This window comes from Melanotaenia boesemani, chromosome 1, assembly GCF_017639745.1.
Source record: "Melanotaenia boesemani isolate fMelBoe1 chromosome 1, fMelBoe1.pri, whole genome shotgun sequence".
In the NCBI taxonomy this organism is placed as follows: Eukaryota; Metazoa; Chordata; class Actinopteri; order Atheriniformes; family Melanotaeniidae; genus Melanotaenia; species Melanotaenia boesemani.
The window spans coordinates 18,933,492-18,950,935 of record NC_055682.1 but is presented as its reverse complement, the minus strand read 5'-3'; the positions used below and the strand labels follow the sequence as shown (position 1 = coordinate 18,950,935).

General features: G+C 36.2%; 2 protein-coding genes across 5 annotated transcripts in view; one reads left to right on the top strand and one right to left on the bottom strand.

Moving 5' to 3' along the window:
• syt7b (synaptotagmin VIIb) overlaps positions 1 to 2,576 on the bottom strand; it is a 129,245-nt gene extending 126,669 nt beyond the window's left edge. For all 4 annotated transcript variants that reach the window (XM_041989952.1, XM_041989961.1, XM_041989977.1 and 1 more), the window contains exon 1: positions 2,186 to 2,576. In XM_041989952.1, coding sequence (XP_041845886.1) covers positions 2,186 to 2,219 — 34 coding nt within the window. In that variant the 5' untranslated portion in view covers positions 2,220 to 2,576. The remainder of the gene's footprint in view (positions 1 to 2,185) is intronic.
• A 3,416-nt stretch (positions 2,577 to 5,992) lies between these two features.
• The window catches only part of apba2b (amyloid beta (A4) precursor protein-binding, family A, member 2b), a 62,226-nt gene continuing 50,774 nt past the window's right edge, over positions 5,993 to 17,444 (top strand). The window contains exons 1-2 of the mRNA XM_041992411.1: positions 5,993 to 6,123; positions 11,871 to 11,923. The gene's annotated coding sequence lies outside the window, so the exon portion shown is untranslated. The remainder of the gene's footprint in view (positions 6,124 to 11,870; positions 11,924 to 17,444) is intronic.

The following is a 17,444-nucleotide window of genomic DNA, read 5'->3' as shown; positions in this document are numbered from 1 at the left end:
CTAATCACTATGATGTTTATGTTTGTGTTTCTAGATATTCATCCTTTTCAAAGACTCTGAAAAGAACAATCATTTTTGTTTTGAAGATAAATTACAAATGCTTTAGTGGATGAACGCTTTCCTGAAATGAATCTTGAAAGAGATTTTCTCTGCAGGAAAATGTGTTGTCTGGACTATCCAAGGTAATGCAACATGACAATTAAGCTGTAGGCTGAGCTATAGCTTTCTGGTTTTGAGTCTGAGCAACTGATCACATTAATTTTGACACAATGGATAGCCTATAAGCACAAAACACCATCTGTTTTAAATGCGAGGTTATAGTGATGGAAGAACTTGACAGTACATTGCACAGGTTGAATACAATTAAAAATAGTCTTTTTTTTTTTGCTTTTTTTTTTTTTTTTTTTTTGCTTTTGTCATTTTTTATAACCGCATTATTAAGCAGATAAGTATATAATCATATTTTTGTGCTTATTACTTAAAATATTGTGGTGTCATGAACACCACTTGATTTTATTCAGTGGCATGTACAGAATTTTCTACACCAGTATTTTCAATATCCAGTAGCTTATAGGGTGCTATCTTTCAAGTGTATATCTGCTGTTATATTTAACCTTTTTATTAAACCCGACTTGCATGACTCTTTCCCCCTGCTTTCAGACGTCAACACACACACACACACTCTGTCTCCAACAAGCAGACACTCACACAAAGAAACACAAAGTTACGTTTCCATCACTTCAGAGGATATTAATATGACTTAACATTAGTGGCCTACAGATATACTCTAACAAGTGCTGCTTAGTCTTGCCCCAGTTTTAACTTAAACCTAACCTTTAACCAAGTCCTCAAACATACATCAAATTCGATGGAGTATATGGGAGGCAGGTCCCTGGATTATAACCGTGAGCAGATTCATGTCTCTAAAATATGAGTAATAACAGAACACACAGACTGTCACATACACAGACACGCCTGTCATCATTTAATAATTTCTAGTCGCAGATGGTGACTCATCTTTTGTCCCTGGTGAACCCATATCTGGCAATGGGGTCGTAAGACAAGTTAGATGGAGGATGATGCACTGTGCCTCTGTGCAGGGGACCACTCACCTCATGAGGGAACTCCTCACTAAATGGCATGCATTACCCCCCTGTAAAGCTTAGCAGTTGCATTTAAAAATGTAAGTGATATTTTAGTCATTGTCTCCATGGTGCCTGGACGTGAGAGAATGAAAGTTTATACTGAGAAACATTATTAGTGTGGTAGTGTTATAACTGAGATAAATGAATAAAAAATGCATACTGATTCTGGAGAAGAGCGGTAGTGCTGGTGTCACTTCTTTTAGGTCCTACACTCGCTTTTACAGCAGTTATGGGGCGCACATACAACGGACCATTCAGATGATGGCTCTACTGTACAGTATGCACGTCAGCTATTAAACGGAAGCACAACTTACACAGAGTGGGCGTAGTGGACACAACATAAGTCTTTGTGGTATTTATTTAACAGTACATATTAAAAGTCGGCTGCGTCACGACAGACATTTAGGAGCAAATCTACTCGAGCATCAGGTGTTAGTCAGTGACCTCGACCTTTGTTCAAAGCCACACAGTAAAATTATCCTGTGTGGCCCCTTCACGCCCAATTAAAGTGATCGTTATCATGATAGAAGGATTTGTGTCATTACACACCGTCTGCTCTCTAATTCTCCCCTCCGACCACAGCGGAGTACACACACACACCCGCGGCGTCTCAGTTACAGACAACAAAACAAACCTCTCGACCCTGCACAAACACGCCAAGGCTGCTCATCAATATGACCTTGTGCGTTTATGCTCAGGTCACCTCGTCAGAAAACGACCGCGTGCGTTCACAGTGGATCCAAATCGAGCACAACAAGTGCTCAAGTGGCTGTCTCACAACCAGTCACTATCCTGCCACCTTGATTGGATACAACAACCCTTCTCGCTGCCATGCGAGGGCTTTTCAGTGCGTTTTAGTGAAAAACACACAGGCAATAACAGCATTAGAGCAGTTACCATTAGCATGTTGGAGTGACCCCCTCAGCATATACTTAACATCACCACACTCAAGGGCATCTGGAAACCAACGCGAGAGCGTTGCATTTTGCAGAGCCCGGAATAAAATTATCCACCGATGGCCGTTGAAATCTTTTACTCACCTTTGCTGTTGTCTTCTTCTCTGTTGAGATGCATGACTCTTCTTACAATGTACTCATTTAGGCTGTCTTGCTTTTGAAGCAAAGCTGTGCGCTTTTCCAAAGACTTCTCGAGATAAACTCTTATTCCAATTTATTTCTGCTCCTCTGTCCGCTTTATGCCTTGCTCAGCTGGCACCCATGCACGCGCCTGCACTTGTGCGTCCTCCTCCCCTTCTTCTCGTGTTGGAGCAGGTGGTCTAGGTGATGTTGTAGTCTGTGTTTTGGCTGTATTACTTAGTCTCTGAGTCTGTATTGTCTAAGCCCATAGTCGCTTAAAGGACTGGTCGTAGAAAAAAAAGAGAAAAAAAGATTTAAGGGAGGAGACGGCAGGCAGACGGGCGGGGTGACGTGAAGTAAGTCGGTAGGAGGTCGTCTGCTAAGAGCTGAGGCGAGGAATCCGCGCGCCCTCAGTGCTGCTGACCATTTCATCAGAGGTCTTCGTCACAGCACACCGAGGCTTTCACCTCTAGCTCCACAATGAGCAGTTTGTGATGGTATCTGAGCCTAACAAACTGTGGAATTCATATGCATATTTGCATTTTTATACAAGACGAAATCTGTTTCCAGACCTCATCATCCTCCTACTGGTGGTTGTTTCACTACGAAATCAATAAATCAGAGACTCATGTGTGAAATGTCTGCGGTAATAGCTTTTACGCACAACCTGCCAAAGTTATATTTTACGTTTTATCTGTGGCTCACGTGTCGAACATCTGTCACGCGTTTCATTAAAGTCGATGTCACGAGCAGCCAGCGCGCTTACATTATTATCATCCTGTCATTTCAGCCAATAGGCCCATACAGTCGATAAGGAGCATTTACTCACTATTCACGTTCGCGCGGAGCCACGCGCTTAACACAGCTCTCTGGCGGTCTCTAGTGTTACTCATAAATTAACAGCGGTCACCTGGGTGCCGAGATGGCGCTCGTTATTACAGTTCCTGGCTGTTAAATATTTAATAACAGGTGAAGGTCAATGCTAATACTTTCATATACATTTGACTAATATAATTAAGCCTAGTGAAGGGAACACCAGTTGGGGAAATATTCTAAAAAAAAAAAAAACAAAAACAAAAAAAAAAAAAAAACAAAGGATAAAATACCTTTTAGTCAAATAAGCTTATTTTAAATTAAAATTCACTTCTAAAAAGTAGACTGAGTTAATCCAGCCCCTATTTATTATTCTATTATAGATAAAGTAAATTCCACAAGTTCTAATTAACTATTGTCTCAGCTTCACAAGTTTAGACAATAACTCTATTGCTAAATTAATTTGAGGTTTTGTTTTTTTTGTTTTGTTTTGTTTTTTTGTGTGTGTTTTTTTTTTTTTTTTTTTTTACTGCTCTCTCATTTGTGCATGTAACTTGGATCTTTTACAATTAATTCCCTTGGAAAGGTAGTCATTTTGCAGCAGAGAAAAATTATGTACTTATCGTTTCAGTGATACCAGAGAGTGGGTGAAGGGAAAAATAGTTTGTGGCGCTGAGGAGACAGAGGCAGATCAGCAGTCAAATCGATGAGACTGAGAAGGAGGAGACTGTGATTATTACAGGCCTTTCTGATAAAGGATGACAACAGTTGACTTTTAATAAATGTAATTGTAATTACTGAATACACTGATTTAATTTTACTGGATTTTCTGTACAATTATATGTTATGAGTATAATTGATTCTTGTTTGTTTGTTTGTTTCTGTTGTTTTTGTCCACAATGGCAACAATGTCAGCATCAACCCAAACTTGAGAGGGTCAAAAGAAATCAAACAAGTAAAATTTTTTAAAAGAGTATTCAAAAGAAATTATTAGAAGGTGCAATAACAACTGTATACATTTTGACATAACAAAACAAATATAAGTTTGATTCCAGTAAGAATGCATTAATCCAAGCAAAATGTTCAAATGAATATCGACTCAGTTCTCTATCTACATTATTATAATGGGCTATAAAAAATTGCCTTTTTTTAATTATGAAATGAGAATCCGTTCATTTTCCTTGACATGAAGTGACTTTACAAAGTGACAAACGTCTACTTCTTTGGGGTTTTGAACTTGCTTGTCATATGTAGCTGTAATGTTGACACATGAACACTTGAAGGCAGTGCTGACCCACAACCACAATGTGAAGACTTTCAAGAGGAACCATACTTTGTTTTGTGAATTCACTTGCAGATTTAGTTGAGTTTATATAAAACACATTTACATTAAAATTTAAGTATTAATGACTAAACTAAGTTAGAAGGGATATTTCCTTAGTTATCATTTGTTCCAGGGAGGAGGAGAAGAAAAATAAACTTAAAAATGACACTTTTGCAGAAACTTTTTTTTTTTTTTTCCTGAAGAAGAAGAAGAAGAAGTTATAAGCTGCAACTTTTCTGAAATAATGCACTGTATCAGAAACAATATAGTGGGTGGCTTTCAGTGTGGATGTATTCCCAAGATATTGCTTCCTCACAGCAGCATCAAGCCATATATTAGTGATCAGAGTTTGTCTGTGAAAAAAAAGGATTGGTGGGTGGGTGAGGTTGGGGGGCAATTTGTGTGCTTTATCTGTATGAGTGTGTGAGAGATAAATGTGTTTTTTAAATTTGGTTAAGATATATACTTGGGTATGTGAAGGCTTATTTTTAATTTTTTAATTTAACTCTGAAATTATTTTAATTTGATATTTAATCATCACTGTTATGTCTGGGACTTTGTGCCATTCCATGGTTTCAAAAGTGCTATATAGATACAATTTGATATGATTTTGATTTGATTTCAGTGCACCTTGGATTAAAACACAGGTGAATCAAAAGAGACTAACAAATCTGAGCTAGGTAATCAATCGCTGCATTAATTTCACATTCATCAGAGTTAGTAAATACTGGCATAAGTGTTATAAATTATTATGATTAATTATTATGATGGAGCCAGATGTTTGCTCCATCTGGAATTCCAGTCACCAATCTCAGCCTAACAGGAAAGATTAATCTGAAGGTCGTTCAGTACCTCCATAATGAGACTGTGTAGAGTTGTTGCTGTCATTGTTGTTTCAAATCACCTGACTAAGTGAAAGCTGTGTTGGGCAAATAAGTTAGTCACTCCTACAGCTACACTTCTTATTTCGAGGCCAAGTTGAAAGCAGTAATAGAGGTGGTACATCACTGACTTAAGCTTAGAAGATCTGAAAAAGTTACATCTTTTTTTAATCAAAACACAATATTTAATTAAAATTGTAGTACAGAGATAGCATATCAGATGTTGAGACTTATTGTAACTTTTTTAAAAGCCTATGTTCATTTTTTAATTTAAAACCTTAAATTTTTTTTCTAAAATACTTTAGACAGGGGCACTTTAGACCATGTGTTATACTTGCAGTTATAGGGAAATAAAACTTATGACTAAATTTAATTAAGCGATACATGTTAAATTAAATGTATAGTTTAACCTGTAAATAAAGCAATGAAGTGGTCTGACTATGTTAGCTAGCTGACTTAGCTAATCATGTAAGCAGAGCAAGTTTTTTTTTTTTTTTTTTTTTTTAGGTCAACTAATTAGGCTAAATTGTTATCATTTTGCGATTCATATAGGTTTTTTTTTTTTTTTTTTTTTTTTTTTATTTATTTAAATGCATTGGGTTTCTTTAGCAACTGCGCTTTATCCATACTGTAAATTGGCTGAGGTGACAGATTACAGCTAATGTAAGTAATTGTCCAGCTCGCTCTGTCCTGGTGGGGTGTAGGGTGTGTTTTACCAACCAGACAACTGCAGTGAGCTGCTTTTACGTTATGCTCGTTCCGGGGCGCCGTCGCTGTGCTCCGTACGCTGGCTCCTGGTGAAACAGTGATGCACCAGCAGCAGCCAGATCCATCCCTCACTAATCTGAAAAAGAGGTGACTTATCAACATATGACATTCTCCAGGTAAGGCGGCGTTTTAATTTATTTATTTATGTACTGTTTAAGCCAGGACATCATCAGTAAGCATCAACGAAACATTATTTGAACATTGAGACTTAAGTCGCCTTCTACCGAGGCAGCCGGAGGACAGTGGACGGATGCTGGTCGCTTAGCCCGTGGGTTAGTCCGCAGCATCAGTCTTAACGCGTTGAGCTTTAACGGAAAAGCATTATTGTTTCGGAACTCTTTCGTGTTGTTCAGACAGCATACATTCATAGACGAACTCGTTGAGACTGGGCTAGCTTCGTTTGAAAGTCTGTTCACACCTAACGCTACAATTCACGGTGATTCATCTATGCGCATGCTAGTCTACGCCTAAAATAATAGATTGTAGTTCGGCTATGTTGCGAATAGGCCTTAAGTATGTTTTTTTTATATCTTAGCAAGGTCATTAAATTTAAGGTGATCTTACTGATGCAAATCTCTCACACTATCTTTCTATTAAACGTCACCCAGGCATGTTTGAGCCCCTCCAAGGTCTTTTCGTGGAAATGGCTTATTCAACTATTAAATCCTTAAAATTGCTTCTAAATATATTTTACATTACCTCACATGTATCTAAAAACACAATGGTACATTCATTTAGATTATTTTACAGGAAAATAAGCAGAACATTGTGAGGTTCACATGTCTTCTGCACCTTCTGCTATAAATACAGGTTTCAAGCTTTTAGGACTTACACTCTGTAAGGCTTCCATGTATCTGAATATTAGGTTTGGTCGTGGATTTGTGTATTTCTCAGTCCCAGGCACAGGGAAGGACAGCTGCTGACAGGCGTTGTGTCTGGACATCCTTTGTTCAGAGGAAACAGAGTATGCTTTGTATCATACTGTCCTTAGCATCTGTCTTTATGCAGTCATGCAGAATTCATTTTAGTCGCTACCACTTTAATACCACTGCATGTTTTTTCATTTAAATGACATCCCTTTGGGCTATCTAATCTTAACAAGACAAATCTTGTGTTGTTGGTTTGTCTTGTAGCAAAATAAATATCAGTGTTGACTGACAGTAAAATATATGACGCTAAGCTGTGAATGGTTTCTAACTGCTCAATAAAGCATACAGGGTTTTGAGACAGCAGGGTTAAAATCCTTAAAGCTTTCTTTCAGTATTTGTCTAAATTTCCAGTGACTCAAAGTGATGCAATTGGTGCATCAGTATAAACACTTGATATAAAGAGTTTTGTTTTTGTTTTTCTACTAAAGTAAAATCAGAAGTAACCATTTAAATACTGCATTGCTGACACTGGTAGCATTTATTACTTTATTAAAATCAAACAAGTGAGAATAATACTATAACTCATATCCTAACCTTCATGATTGATCTAATCACATTGGTTTGTTAGATAATACTAATGAGCAAAGAGGAGAAATTAAATTAGGTTGCATTACTACAGATTTTAAAATAGTTTTTTCATAGAGTTAAACAAAACAAGGTTAAAGATAACAAAGATATAGAATCAAGCACTCTATAACAATAATAATGACATTTGTTGTTGCTAGCTAGATGTTTGGTCAGCTCATGATGGACAAAGTCATTTTGTCTTCTGAAAGGGGTTCCTATCTATTGTCTGGAAACATGTGGCATAAACTCTCATGAGAAATTTGTTGTTATACTGGTAACCTTAAAAACATTAAACATAAAACATAAAAGTAAATCAAGCACTCTTCAATGTTTCCCTATCAGCCCTTTTGCAAGCAAAAACGTAAAAAGACTAATGAAGTCTGTTTAAAGTATACAGCAGAAGAATAGAGGGAAAAGAACAAATGCTGTGGTGCAGTTCAGGGAGAGAGTGATGACCATGACAAAGAAGTAAGATTGCCGATGGAGAACAGCAGTTCCTGATTGTAGAAGAAAATGAAGTGCCTCAGGAGAGCCATAAACCTACAAATATTTGCTATGTTTAGAGCTTATATATCAGTTATTATCGTTTCCTCTTTCACCTCTTACCTTTTCCTCTGCTGTAGATCTATGCTCTGGCAGGTTACCCACTTTGTTTCACCCTCTCCATAACCTGGGGTGGTTTTCAGTGCAACACCTGCAACATCCTTCCTCCAGCTCGCTGGGGTGTACTCATTCTGCAGTCATAGGATGCTAGAGTGGACTCTAGGGATTGACCATAATAAGGTGATAGCTTCAAACCATGCTGTACAAAAAAAAAAAAAAAAAAAGCAGCTCAGTTTCACTAGAAAATAAATAATAGGTATGTTTCTCTACATGTCCAAAACCTCTTAGTGTCATTATAGCAAAAATTTCTAAACGGTTGTTTTGAATAATTATAATTGAATAATTAGCGGCATCATTTAGTCAACTGCTAATAATGAACATTCAACTCCAAACCATTTGTGGGTAAAAGCAAAATTTAAAAAAAAAAGACTATGGGAAACATTGTACAGAATAAGTCTTGAAGTAGTGTTCATTTTCAAAAGAAGGAGCAGAGTTACAGAATTTATTTCCTGCTACATTCTTGTTAATGACAAAATGAGCTATGTTACATCATATGATCATTGACATGTAGCTCGACCTTGCAGGGAGTGATGCCATTGTGCATCAGCCTGAGGTAGTTGAGCGCCATCATGTAGCGAAAGTCAATGTAGACTTTCGCTAACTCTGTAAACTGTATCTGTGGAAAAAGAAAAATGAGTAAATGAGAAAACAAAGTCAAGCTACAATTTTCAAGCATTTTCTGGTGAAACTGTGGTGTTCTACACTGTGGACCAATGTAGCTGTTAAATACTGTTAGTATACAATATGTTCCCAGTTTAAATCTTTGGCAAAGATATTTTATTTTGAGTTTGCTTGTTTAGTTTGTGTCTGCAAGGCAGGTACCTCTGGTTTTCCCCTAGAGTCCAAAGAGCATGCATGTAAAGTCAATTGACTATTCATAATTAAAAGGAGGTGCTCGTGTGGTTGTTGTGACAAACTGGCGACCTGTCTGGAGTTTACTTTCTCTCCCCATGACAGCTGGGATGGACTCCAATCAAAACAACACAGAACAGGATAACATGCTTATAGGAAATGAGTAAATGTGTTTCCAATTTCCAACAGTAAATTGTATTATTGTAGGAAGCCTTTTATGTGACTAGATTCCTTGATTCAGCATAAATAGGAAGAGATATTAAGAGTATAGTTGCTGTGGTGATTTGCAAAGAAGATTAGCTTTTGTGAATATTAACTTGTCTGTTTCTATTGGTGGCTACAGTACATCTAATCATTAATAGTTCTTATTGATACAGTTTTTTCAACATTATTTCAAGCAATATTTTCGTGTTTGCCCATAAACAAAACAAAAAAAATCAAGTATCAAGACTTATATAAATGTCACCATCTTTGGGTGGTTTGTGGAGTCACATTTGAATCTTGAGTTCAGTAATTTGTCTGATGGCATTGTGGAGCAAAGGATCTGACAAGAACCAGCAGAAACGATGCATTACCAATGGGTAATGGCCTGGCAATCACAATGTAACCCCTCTCTAATCTGTAAACCCGAAGATTAAACATTAACCAACAAAAAAAAAAATTGAAAGAACAAAGAAACAGAAAAAAACAACCATCTAAAAAGAGAAAAACTATATTCCATAATCCATTGTTATTGTATTAAAAATAACCTTCTGCCACCCAGGTAATGGTGGAAGTTTACACTCTCTCTATTTTAATTATATCCTTTTTCTTGCATAAGCAGTAAGTACATATAGAAATCTTTTGGAAAGTCTGATTTTAACTAGCAGGCAAAACCCATCTATTGTGTCCCTGCTTCCTGCTGAGCATTAAATGCGTTTTGCCCACCTTAGTGAATAAACATCTTTTTAGCACCAGTGGAGTTGCTCCATTCTGGCATTTAGATGGAACAGAGGCCCTTCTGCATTTAAAAATGTTCATCTCATTATGACAGTCTAGGGGCTAATGTAATTTTGGCTGTAGCTAATAGGAGCAATTATTTAAAAAAAACTGAATATGGAGGGAGAGAAGGGGATGCGACCATGAGAATGAGTGAGAACATCCCCTTAATGGAGATCGTTGTGGCTACTGTCATTATATTCTTATTGGTATGAGTTATGTTCCATTGTTCACAGTTTTCTGGAGGGTTTATCTACATTAACACTACAGTCTCCTCATTGCAGTTTAATCTAGCAGTCGACCAGCTGTGTTACTCCATTAAGTGCCTGTTCTACCATTTGGTTGAGAAAAAAATTTACTGACTAAAATGAAATTTATTTAAAAATTGTGGGAATAAACTTCCCTGAGCCATCTCTAACCTGAGTGGGTAAGGTCAGCCTTTTTTTGTGCAGCTCGTGTTGTTTTTTTTTAGTATCACACAGATGAAAATAACAGCCCTTTTGACAGTGCTGTCTCATTTGATTTCTGGTTTTTTATTAGAGTGGTCTGTGTTTCTGCATCTGTCAGGCATTTTTAAAGTTATTAGTTATTTGATTTTGAAGACAGAATAATTATTTTGCACTGGACTCTGACACAGCTTGACCAGCCTTTGTGAGGCCAAACATTTCTGTTGAGGAATTATTGACTTTAGACTCTAGGATAGGACCTCTTTGTATTGCTCTTCACTAAAGGGAAGGAAGAGTTTGCAAAAATCCAGGTTACATTATAAGGATCAGCCAGGCATGGTTAAACTGCTGCTGCTGTTTAGATAGGGTTTAAAATGTGACCTGATTATTGAACTGTTTCATTGTACATTTTTGCTTTTTGCATTAAAGAGCATCTGTTCTATAATCACCTACATATGCAAACAACAAGGAAGCAGGGTGCATCATTTATTTTTCCTATGAAATATTAACTTCTGCTGTGGTTTTCTTGAAAAATCCACTGTGGTTTGAAGACAGTATCAAGAATGCACAGAACTTGTTTTTGTTTTTTTGTTTTTTTCCCTTGACATTCTTCGACACAGTGAACCATACTTTCAAATAATCAATTTCATCTCAGTGACTAGTTGAAGCATGAAGAGATTTACAAGAAACAGTGCAGGCTTGCAGGATGTGTTGTTTGTACTTTCCTGAGTGTTCAGTGTAACATTGTGCTGCATCAAGTGTGAAAACCAGGGGCATATTGCACCCAGTCTTAGAAGCAGTCAGAGAGGGTTTTAAATCTTTAATAAAATAAAAAAAAGTATGTCATAAAAGTATGACATATCTCAAACATTAGAAATTTGAAAATACATGTTTATTTGACAAATATCTTGACATATATCTGATAGATTCAAAGATATGAACAAAGAGAATGTATCATCTAGAGCAGAGGTGTCCAGCTCCAGTCCTCAAGGGCCATATTCTTGCAGGTTTTACTGCTCCAGCACACCTGATGCAAATTAATGAGTCATTGTGCAGAATGTCATAGCCTGTTGGATCCATTTAATTTTAGTCAGGTGTGTTTGAGTAGATAAACATTAAAAACCTTCAGGACAGCAGCCCTCCAGGACCAACTTTGGACACCCCTGATTTAGAGAAACCTAATAATGTAAATGTAAATTCAGCTTGTTTATATACCGCAGCTCCTCATCCAGAAATGTTGTAACCTTTAAATTTCCATCGAAATATGACCAAATTACAGAAGTAAAAAGAGAGGTCATGACTTCAAGGAGCAATTACTACTTTCTTTGGAAAAATAAGAATCTCACAAGTGATAAAGTTTGACATGTTTCCAGTTTCATAACTAATCAGTGTCTTAATTAATTTTCATTTTGTGCAAAAACTCTACAGGAGGATATAATGAGATGAGACAGAGGATGCCGAACTGACTGTGTTATCAGGAGGTGAGCAAAGGCCGCTTGAGAATCACTGTTTTTACACCAACTTACACAATAATTATGGACATTCACCCAAAACATCTCATGAGAGCAAATCTCAGGCCATCATATATGAAAAAAAAATAAAAAACAGCATCACACATTAATGAAAGTAGATACTTTCAAGTACAGCAGAGTAATGTTATAAAAAGAAAATCGATACTCAGATACTAGTCGATACTAAAATGAGTTAGATAATGAGCACAAGTGTCGATGCTTAAATGCTACTTTGGCATCTGCTGGTTAATAGAATGGACCAGCCACCTCTACCCATTTTCAAATGGCACTACGGTGGGAAACCCCTCCTTCTACAGCAGCTACTTGGTGGGCCCATTGTTTACAGTGTTGCCTATTTAGTGACTTTGCCACTGTTTTTTGCAAGTTTTCAGAGACCTTTAGCGAGTCCTTTTCCAAAAAGCAACTAGTGACAAATCTAGCGATTTTTTCTGGTGCTGATGGAAACCTTTAGACTTGAAATCACGTATTCTCAATGAGCAGCAGGTGATGCCACAGGCCCTGCCGCCATCCAAAAGCACTGACAAGAGACTCGTTCCTAGAGTAGCAGCAGTCCCAGTTGCATTCAGAGCAGAAGATGTTCACCTTTGCCCCATGCACAGACGTTAAAGCTGCCACTGGCTGTCCCTGTCCTTGCTTACAGTCAGATATTAATGCCTATTAATGTAGACTGTAAGAAACACTGAAAATGTTTGTCTTTTTTATTTATTTTTTTTAATTAATTAATCAAGTTAAAAAAAAATAGATCATCTTTAGTTTGTTCTGTTGTTTACTTGACCTGTTCTCAAGTATTGTGAAGAAAGGACACGTTTAATAAGTACACTAACAAGTGGATGAAGTTTTTTAAAGTTTGTATTTTTTGCATCACTGAGCAAACAATTTAAGGAAGACTATCTTTGCACAAGCTAACAGAGCTTTACAATAATGTATTTACAATGTTAATGTATTCTTATATTTGTGAAGAAAGAAAGTTTTTTTTGTTTTATTGTTTGGGTTGTGTTTTTTTTTATTTGATTAAAAAAAATCTAATATATTTTACTTCTCTATGGTACTGGATAGTAATAATATAGTGATGAGTACCGTCTTTAGTATTGATAACGAATTTGAAACTTTAGTATCATGACAACCATACAGTTAGTGTGTAAATGTGGTATGGTTCATGCTACGACTGTGCAAGAGAAGTGTGTTCCTTCATACTATATCCCAGTTAAATTGATCAATAAAAGCCTGTGTATTAAGATTGTTTAAAAAGATACACTTTCCCCATTGTACTGGTGTCTCTTAGGATCACTGAGGTATACAGGATACAGACACATCATTTTACCCCTTTATAGTATTAACATTCAAATGAGTTCAAATCAGTTTCACACTGTGACTAAATCAGGTCACATTGGGAGGAAAGCAAAGGATGAAAGAAAGAACCAAAACAACCATTCTCCCACAGTGCTTGGTGAAGGAGAAACCCATTCATAGCTGCATTAATCATGGGTGGCACTAAAGAATGGCTGTGAGGCAGCACAGAGCTAGAAAGAGAGGAGAAAGAGAAGCTTTGAAACAGCCTTTTTCCTTAACTGGATCTGTCTCAGTGCAGACTGTCTGCAGTTCCTGTTGTTGGTCATTATAACTTACTACATTTGTACAATATACAGAAGTTACTCTTGTATCAGCCTTTTCCTGTACTTTATTTTAATATTATTATTACTGTTATTATTATTATTATTATTTTGTTTCCCTCAAAGTTTGAAGGTTTCTTACTTTGTGTTATTGACAGTTGATAATGAAACTATACAGGTATCTTGGTCAAAATGTATGTTTCTTCAGAATAATTGACAGATGCTGTATTCACAAGCTGAACAGTACCTCAAGCCATAAGTAAACTAAGTTTAATGTTTAAAATAAGCTGGCTTTGAATAAGGAAAAGTAATAAAAGTTCTGATAAAAGATGTAGTTAACAATATATTTAGAGTCCCATCAGTTTGGTATTAAATTCAAAATGAAACCCAACCCTGTATTGATCATGAGTCTCATGGTACAATGAAACAGGGTGCAAGAACATAAAACATATAAACCATAAATATAGCTAGCTGGTGCAGTCCAACCACCAAAATAGATTGCTCATATATACAGTGCAGACATTAAAGTACACATACCAGATGTAGTTCTGAGCATGGTGTGATATATTATGAAGGGACCCAGAAAAACAAATTTGCATCACTATTTAGTGATATTTATTGTAAATATCCCATCTTGTTTTGTTGTTCAGAAACATTTTTTTATTTTACCTACCTCTGCAGAAGTACATGGTTAATGTCTCTGTCAAGCCACATTCCTGTTAGTTATGCCTTCACCGTGACTGTTTCAGTGGGAGCTGTTTTCATGACAGTCTCTTTAATAAATCTCTTACTGATTTTATTTTATTTTATTTATTTATTTATGTTTTTTTTTTTTTTTGCTTTTTTTTCTAAAATGACATCATTAGTCTAGCTTTCATAATCCCCTTTGTTGTAAACTTTCAGACTACGTTTGCATGTAGATACTTACTTGTTCTTGCTATCCACTGTGTGATTAGATCTCAGCACTGGTTGCTTTGCAGCATCAGTCATTTTCCAGATTTCTACCATGGTAAACTTTTTTTTTTTTTAATTCATACAAGCTAACAAGGAAGATGAAGAGGTTCAAAGGCAAATTATGTCACCAGACAGCCTGGAATTTCAGTAGTGCTAACAGTTCTTGTTTTTTGGTTGTTTGCGTGGGTTATTACAAGCATATGTGTGACCATCATTTTACCTTCCCTCCTGTTGTGTTGTAACTCATAAGACGAGTCCTCTTCGTGAGTAGGCTGTCGCTTACAATATGTCATCGTTTAGGTTTCACATGCATTTGCCAAGCTAGCTCATTGCTTTTGTTTGAGGAGCAGCATGACATTAGCATTTAGATGTGCCGAGATCATCGCCTGCTGTTGTCATTGTTTCAGTGTGCAGACAAATTCACATCTGGTAGGCCCTATATCTTTATTCTTTGACAGGCTGAAGCTATTCCATGAAACAATTTTGTTTAAGATGCAGGGGTAAATTTTTTTTTGTAATGCAACCTGGCATTATTATTCAAGCATGATCATCAGACCATCATCATTTGTATGATAAAGCTGAAGCAGCACAACCATATGGTTGTTGTATCTGTACTGTCAGACTGGAGCATGAAGAAAAGGGACCAAGCAGATAAAATCTGAATAAAATCTGAAAAGAGACTGAACCGGACAGAGACCTGACAAGACAAGCTAAACTCCAAACCTTCCAAAGGCAACCTGCACAGTAGATATGGATGAGAATGGTGAACCCACTCTTTTAATCTTCTGTTCTTATTTTTCTCTTCATGTTATCCTCATTCATACATTTAAGAATTAAATGACTTGATTCTTTGGAGGATAAGGACTTATATTACATGTCCGAATATGCATGTTCTAAGTTGTCTTGGGAGGCCCTGTTTTTTCACGAAGGTTTAAAGAGGCTTTCCCTCCCAATGAGGTTATTTAGGTCAGGACATCCAACTTACCTTTGCTTTGGAAGTTCTCTTTTTTTTCTTCTTCTTCTTCTTTTTTTGAATTGGGTTTGGTTTGTAATGTTTTTTTGCAACTTATGTATTTATGTTTAGTTAGAGAGTTTTGCAGCATCGAATCTAAGTTTTTTACATTGAGAAAAACACGGGGGAAATCAAGGTAATTTCACTTAATGTTAATGGCATCCTAAACCAAATAAAAAGGTCAAAAATATTACCAAAGATGAAAAGGGAGAAGGCTGATATTGTATATCTTCAAGAAACACGTTTAAATAATCTGGAACACAAAAAACTGAATAAAATGGGATTTAATAAGGTATCAATCAATCAATCAATCAATCTTTATTTATATAGCACTTTTCATACAAGAATGCAGCACAAAGTGCTTTCCATGGTTATGTTTCCCCTTCATACAAGGGGAAACATAAGAGAGGAGTTGCTATATTTATCTCAAATAAAATAAACCTAGAAGTGACTCAGGAGCATAAAGAGAAAGATGGAAGATTTATTCTGATCAAAGGATTAATTGGACGGCAGGTTTTCAGTTTAATTAATGTATATGCCCCACCAGGTAGTGACATTTCTTTTTATAAAACTATTGTAGACCTGATGGTTAACCACTCGGAGGGAACTTTTATTTGTGGTGGAGACTTTAACATTCATTTGCAGCCTAAACTAGACATATCTAATAAATCAAGTGGTATTAAAGCAGTAGATATCAGATTTGGCTTGACCTTGAAAGATGAAATCTTCTCCCTTACCTTAGTCTAAGCGCAAGAATTGAAACTGTCAAAATGAATGTATTACCAAGATATTTATATTTATTTCAAACATTACCAATAAATATTTCAAAACAATATTTCATCGAATGGGATAAAATGATTTCAAGATTCATATGGCATGGACACAGACCCCGTATTCGTTACAAAACTCTACAATTATCAAAAGAAAGAGGAGGATGGGGCCTGCCAAATCTTCGACATTATTTCACATCATCACAAATAAGAGTATTACTTTATTGGTGTGACCCAAATTACAAAGCGCAATGGAAAGATATAGAAAGCTCAGAGGTTATAGATTTTCCAGTACAAGCTATTTTGGCCGACAATAAACGTCTACAATCAATCAACAGTGTAGAAAACCCTTGGATAAAATCAACACTCACCACATGGAAGAATTTGATAAAAAAAATATAAATTGGAAAAAGCTATTAAAATTCTTGGATGGAGTGCTTATGATTCAAATTTCATCCCAAATAAAACTGATAAGAGATTTAAATCATGGGTTACAAAAGGTATTGAAACCTACTTTCAGATCGAACAGGATAATGAAATGAAAAGTTTCCAGAACCTGAAAGAGCACTTTAATCTGGAGAAACAAGACTTTTATAGATAACTACAATTAAGGAGTTAATATAATAGTGAAATTAAACAAACCAATAGACAAGAACATAACCCATTAATAAAACTCTTTATAAATGCATACAAATCCGAACGCTCTATGGGAACAGTAGCACAGTTATACAAATGCATTTGTAATTTAAATAATCTATCAACTAATTATATTAAAGAAAAATGAACGAGGGAAGGAGCTTCAGCTATAACAAACGAAGAATGGGACTATATATGTATATCCCAATGGAGGAGCACAAAATCTTATACATGGAAGGAATTTTGTTGGAAAAATGTATTTCGCTATTTTATATCTCCATCGCAGAGCGACCACATTTTTTGGGGATGTCCAAAGGTTAGCAGTTACTGGACAAAGGTACATGAAGTGATGCAAATGATTTGAAATGACCTTTTCTGTTAATTTAAAGAAAAATTATTTTGTAACACATTGGGCGAAATGGGAAGAAAATGCCAGACAGCACATGGCAGACTTCCCATGAAATAGGAAAAGGTGGAGAATCTGAATC